Here is a 6,107-nt window from a genome sequence, read left to right as displayed (position 1 = left end):
AGGGCGTGCAAACTGAATAAGTCCATTTATGGACTCAAACAAGCATCTCGCAGCTGGAATCTACATTTTGATGAGAAAAATCAAAGAGTTTGGTTTTATCAAAATTGAAGATGAGCCTTATGTTTATAGAAAGACTAGTGGGAGCACTATATCATTCCTCATCATGTATGTGGAATGATATACTAATAATTGGAAACAACATTCCTATGCTTAAGGAAGCTAAGCACTGGTTGGGATCTTGTTGCGCAATGAAAGATCTTGGTGAAGTTGCTTATATTCTAGGAATCAAGATCTACCGAGATAGGTCTAAGCGGCTTCTAGGGCTAAGTCAAAGTACATACATAGACAAGGTCATGGCACACTTCTCAATAAATAACTCCAAGAAAGGAGTTGTTCTCATTGCTAAAGGAACCGTGTTAAGCAAATTGCAATCTCCGGCAACGAACATTGAGACAAAGCACATGCTAGCAATTCCATATGCTTCAGCAATTGGCTCTATCATGTATGCTATGTTATGCACTAGACCTGGCGTCTCGTGTGCTTTAAGCATGACTAGCCATTTTCAGCAAAATCCTGGCGTTGCCCATTGGACTGTGGTGAAGTACATTCTAAGGTACCTGAAAAGGACCAAAGATATGTTCTTAGTGTTTGGAGGAGTGGAAGATGAGCTCACTGTAAGGTGTTACACTAATGCTAACTTCCAGAGTGACCGAGATGTTTCTCGCTCGTAATCTGCTTGGATGAAGAAATTCATAGCCAACCTCGATCTGGTTCCAAGTTTAGGAAAATGATCGACGTAATATGTGATAACACAAGAACTATTGCTCAAGCCAAATAGCCCAATTATCATCACATGGCCAAGCACATTTTTAGTTCCACTATATACGAGAATTATTGGAACGGGGTGACATCATAATAAGCAAAGTAGGCTCAGGACAAGCATGATCAGCATAGAGATGCTATCGGGCTTAGATTTGCTAGTGACTTATTTTGATTTAGTATTTGGATGTATGAACGTTTAAGCAGTTGTACTTTTCAGTTCACTTTTGTTTTAGTGGTTAAATGCAAGCGTTGAATGATACAACTGTGTTCTTTTAATACGTTTAATCCATGAATATTATATTCTAAATTATCCGTAGTCAGTCAGATTCGTGGGAATGATTCTGAATTAAGACTATTCTGACTTTGGACTCAAGGAGTTGACTTCCAAAACTCACAGACCTCATTATGAATGACGTTGGATGTAACTCCCATCAAGTCATCTTCATTGTTCTTGATCATAAGATGTTTTGATAATAGTATACTCATTTGGTATCCTTAGACCTGAGATACATATTAGAACTTTTATTTACCGAAGAATATTCTCTAATCATGTTAACCGTTGTTGTGTAACTGCCAGTCATAAAGGCATTGATTGGGGATATTATGGAGTTTAGTGTGAGTTGTATGTAATCAAGATGGGATTTGTACTCTTACATGAAATGTAACAGTTAGACATCTTGGCGCCCTTGTTGATTCAAACTGGTAAAGTGTGAGGCCTCACCAAAACTTACTGTGTGTTTGACTGGACCACTTTGACTCAATATCGAGAACTACAATAATTGAACACTATATGAGATTGATATGATCTATGTCTCATTGTTCAATTGATATCTTATACGGAAAGGATAGATGACGACGATTATTATAAGTTCATGTCTTCCAATAATGTATTCCAATATATTTTGGTTAATGAATTTAAAATGTCATAATAAGTTGGGGACAACTATGTGTAGCTAGAGCACTTCTAGTTGTCAATGTTGTGCTACTTGATCCAAAACAGTCCAAGTGGGAGACTGTTGGAAATATGTATGGTTCGGGTCAAGTCAACGCGGGCCGACCCGGTTATGACCCGCGAGAGTTACACCGGGGATAAAGAATAATGAGCTCGCTTAGTTTGTTATCCGGGCCAGACACAATTAAACGAGATTAAATTGGTGGACAAGGCTTTTGTGTGGTAATTGGGCTCAAAGCCCATTGGGTTTAATATTAGGTTAAACCCTAATCTTTTGTTATAAATACCCCCATTATATATTATAACAAAGTGAAACCAACTTGCTACACACAAAACCCTAACCATCCGCCGCCCCCGCCACTGACTGCCGACACCTCCGGTGCCGCCACCCTCCGCCGCCGCCGATTTTCCAGCCGTCACTGTTCCGACTACTGTTCTGGCTGTTGTCATTGACCGCCGCTGTCCGTCGCCATCAGCCACCATCCTCCGCCGTCCGATGTCGATGTGTCGCCGCCGGATTCTTGGTATCATCTTGTTGTGTCGCCTAGCATCGTTCTTTACTCCTCGGTGTCTCAACCAATTATTCGTAACCGAGGTAAAACTTAAATTCGGTCATTTACGTTTACGGTTGTTTGGTTGTTTAGATCTTGTACTCGTATTGATTGTAACCGGGTCCTCGTTTTGGTTTCGTTATGATGGTTACTCGTTTATTTTCCGATGCGTTTAATTCGTTTAACTTGTTAATATGATTAATAACTATTAAACGAATATTTAAATTGGGTTTAAACCGTTTCTTTGACCACCGTTGAAACCCAACATTCATAACCCTGAATCAACCGCTATCTTTGTTCCTTCTTGGGGTGTTCGTGATTGTGATACCTTAAAGAAGATGCCCATTTGTCGGGATCTCCTCATTCACTGTATTCCCCCTGCTGAGAAGGTGATTGTTGAGGGATTATGTGATAGTGAGCTCATGGGCCGGACTTTTCAGTACTTAGCTTATTTGTTAGCCCTTGCTCCCGAGGGTATGGGCTGGTGGTGTTACGCATCTTTTGAGATTAAGAAGTTTGAGGAAGAGAATGCGAAGTTGAAGGGTGACTTAGTTCAGGCAACTGAGAAGGTTGTGACCTTAACAGCTCATGAGCAAAGCTTAGTTCATGATATTATTGTTGCCAAGGCTAAAGATGAGTGTAGTAAGGTGGAATCTTATGCCAAGGATCTGTATGAACAGCGTCAGAAGGTCAATCGGGAGAGGAACTCGCTTGTTGAAGAGAAAAAGAAGCTGGTTGCTGAGCGCGAGATGCTTGAAGCTGAGAAGCAGAAGCTTGTTGATCAGAAGCGGCTTCTTCCGTTACTATTTCTGATCTCCAAGCCCAGGTTAATGATCTTTTCTCTAAAAGAGGTTTGAAGTTTGAGCATGGTATTCCTCACGTTGTTTCCTACCTTCTGCATAGTGGTGAGTTTAACTCGGCCCTTGGTGAAGTTTACACAAGGGCCATTGCTCATAGCCGTCATCATGGCTTGTCTATTGGTTTTGTGGCAGGTCGAGCTGGTCATCCCCTTGAGGGACTTCTAGGCTATCGGCCCCATGCCGCTACTAATATTGCAGCTTCCGTGAGAGCCATGGAGATGAAGATATTGCCTTACCTTGAAGCTGTTACTCGCTGCCATAACCTTCACTTTTCTGTTTTTCAAACTATTGAGCTGGAAGTTCTCAAAAAGGAGCTAGCACCTCAAGTGATTCAAGTCATGGTTATTAAGATTACACATGAGTCTAGTTCTAATGAGGGCCATGAGGATGATGAAGCTCATGTTGAGTTCAAAGATCTAGCTGACCAGGCAGCTGACAAAGATGAAGTGGAAGTTGAGGTTACTCATTCCCAGGTTGATGACTCTGAGCGGACCCCTTCCCCATTGAGAGAAGTTGATCATACTCCTTCTGTACCACCAATGAAGCTTCTCATGATGACGTTGATGATATACCAAAGACTTCCGGTGGAGATGGCGAGGATGCTACTACTGATGAGTAGCTTTGTGTTTATCAAGCTTTGTTTGTGAAGCTTTTTTTGTATATTGGTTCTATAAGCCTTTGTTGGCATAACAATTTACTATCATTAAGCTTCGTGTGTGAAGCTTCTTTATGGTTTGGTTATGTAAGCCTTTGTTGGCATAGACAATTATCACCTTATTTTTGTACGTTGCACCTTGGGATGGTGCTTTGAACGTTTTATATGCTAGTTATGTAGTTTATTTTATCTACTTAACTTTTATGCTTGTTTGTTATTTTTGCAATGCCTTTGGAACTTCGTTAAGGAGGGATGCTGCAGACACCCTTCCTTAGCTTGGTAACTAAGAATCGATGCAAAGTTTATCCTATCCACTTGTCAGTCCACAATATATTTTACTCATTTTATGGTATATTGTTACACAAGTCCTAAGTTTCTTGAGCTTGTCAGCTTGATAAGTTTCTAAGCGTTTAGTACTTGATGAGCTAATTGGTAAGAGATGCTCGGTCTCATTTCATGGAATAATATATTATAAGTGTTCCATATAGTCGTATTGTTTTAAGGAGTCACCCTATATACAAGAAGATATAGCGTCTTGTTACCTTTTGAGCGATATGGCCTAAGAGCTCAACCCTTTACATGAGTAGGAACGTACGTCGGACCTCATGGAGCCTAGTTTGGAAGGGCTCACCCTTTTGATAGGATGAAAAACAAGTTTTTTACTCAAAATTAAACATCACTCATTGATTTTTTTAATATTGTTGTACCAAAACAACTATTACAAGGACTTTGAAATGTTGTCCTAAACTAAAAATTTCTTGAGGTGTGTATCGCTCTAGTGACGCGGCACCTCCTTTCCTTCAAAGTCATTGAGCTTGTAGGATCCTCTCCTATGAGCTTCTTTGATGACATAAGGACCTTCCCATTTAGGTCCTAATTTTCCCGTGTCGGATTGTCTGCTGGCCTCGTTGTTTCCAAGGACCAAGTCTCCGAGTTTAAACACTTTCTTTCTTATTCTTGTGTTGTAGAAGGCTTCCAGCTTCTTTTTGTATCTGGCTTCCTCAATGGCAGCCTGCTCATGAGCTTCTTCCAGGAGATCGAGGTTAATCAGAACCTCAGAGTAATTGGCTTTCTCATTTATGTTTCTCACCCGTCTTGAATTTACCCTATTTCCGCAGGAATTATAGCTTCTGAGCCAAAGATGAGGCTGTAGGGTGTTTTTCCGTGACTTGTTTTCTCCGTGGTTTGGATAGCCCAAAGGAAGCTTGGAAGCTCTTCTAACCAATTCTTGCCATACCTTTCCAATATTTCCTTGATACCTTCAACGATGCCACGGTTCATTTGTTCAACTTGGTCGTTAGATTGGGGGTATGCTACTGAGCTAAACACTTGTTTGATTTGTAGCTCCTTACACCAAATGCTGAATGGTTTCTCAGCAAATTGCTTCCCGTTATCCGTCATTATTTCACCAAGCATCCCATATATACAAATTATGTTTTACCATTTAAAGTTTATTACCGGCTTCCCTTTGATGGAAGGTAGGGCCTTAACTTCTAGCCACTTGGTAAAATAGACAACGACTACCAGTAGGAACTTCACTTTCCCAACTGTTTCGGGGAAAGGACCAACAATGTCCATTCCCCACTTGTGGAATGGCCAAGAAGCAATGATGGGTACCAATTTGTGCTTCGGGTTTATTTTGACGGGAGCATGGAGCTGACAAGCTTCACATTTGCGGATGACTTTCGTAGAGTCCATGTGCATTGTTGGCCAATAATATCCAAGGTTCATCAACCTTGTTACCACCGACCTTGGACAAGATGTGTCCTGCAAATGCCTTCGTGCACTTCTCTCAAAAGATAATTGCTTTGATCTGGTCCCACACATCGTAGCAAGGGGCTCAAATATTCTTTCCTGTATAGGACACAGTCTTTTATCACGTATTTTTTAGCCTTAAGCTTGAGCTTCAGGGTTTCTCCTTCGTTAGAGGGAAGCTTCCTTTCTTTGAGGAATTCTATTATGGGGGTCATCCAAGTGGTTCCCTCTTTTTCAATGATGTCTTATACCTCTAGTTCATTGATTGATGGGGTTTTCAAAACTTCTACCAATACCTTCTTTGTTAAGTGAGAGAAGGTCAGGGAAGCTAGCCTACTGAGGGCATCAGCTTGCTTGTTCCTGGTTTTGGATACTTGAGTTAAGCTACAACTTTTGAATTCTTTTATGAGCTCTTTGACCTTCTGCTTATACCTCAACATTGAAGGTTCTCTTGCTATGAATTAGTTATTCACTTGGTTTGCCACCAATCTTGAATCAACAAAGGCACTTAG

At 40.9% G+C, this 6,107-nt stretch overlaps 1 protein-coding gene across 1 annotated transcript; it reads right to left on the bottom strand.

Moving 5' to 3' along the window:
- Window positions 1–4,615: 4,615 nt before the first annotated feature.
- On the bottom strand, window positions 4,616–5,241 carry LOC143622621 (uncharacterized). The gene is made up of 2 exons (XM_077093715.1): window positions 5,063–5,241; window positions 4,616–4,946 (listed from the first exon to the last, which is right to left on the bottom strand). Exons 1-2 carry the CDS (start codon window positions 5,239–5,241, stop codon window positions 4,616–4,618), a joined length of 510 nt encoding a protein of 169 aa, XP_076949830.1.
- Between the last annotated feature and the right edge of the window lie 866 nt (window positions 5,242–6,107).

Source organism: Bidens hawaiensis, unplaced genomic scaffold (assembly GCF_021521415.1).
Source record: "Bidens hawaiensis isolate Kalapana, Puna unplaced genomic scaffold, B.hawaiensis_p1.1 tig00003237_1, whole genome shotgun sequence".
NCBI classification, from domain to species: Eukaryota; Viridiplantae; Streptophyta; class Magnoliopsida; order Asterales; family Asteraceae; genus Bidens; species Bidens hawaiensis.
The sequence above is the reverse complement of the archived record's forward strand: the minus strand, read 5'-3'. Positions and strand labels throughout refer to the sequence as shown.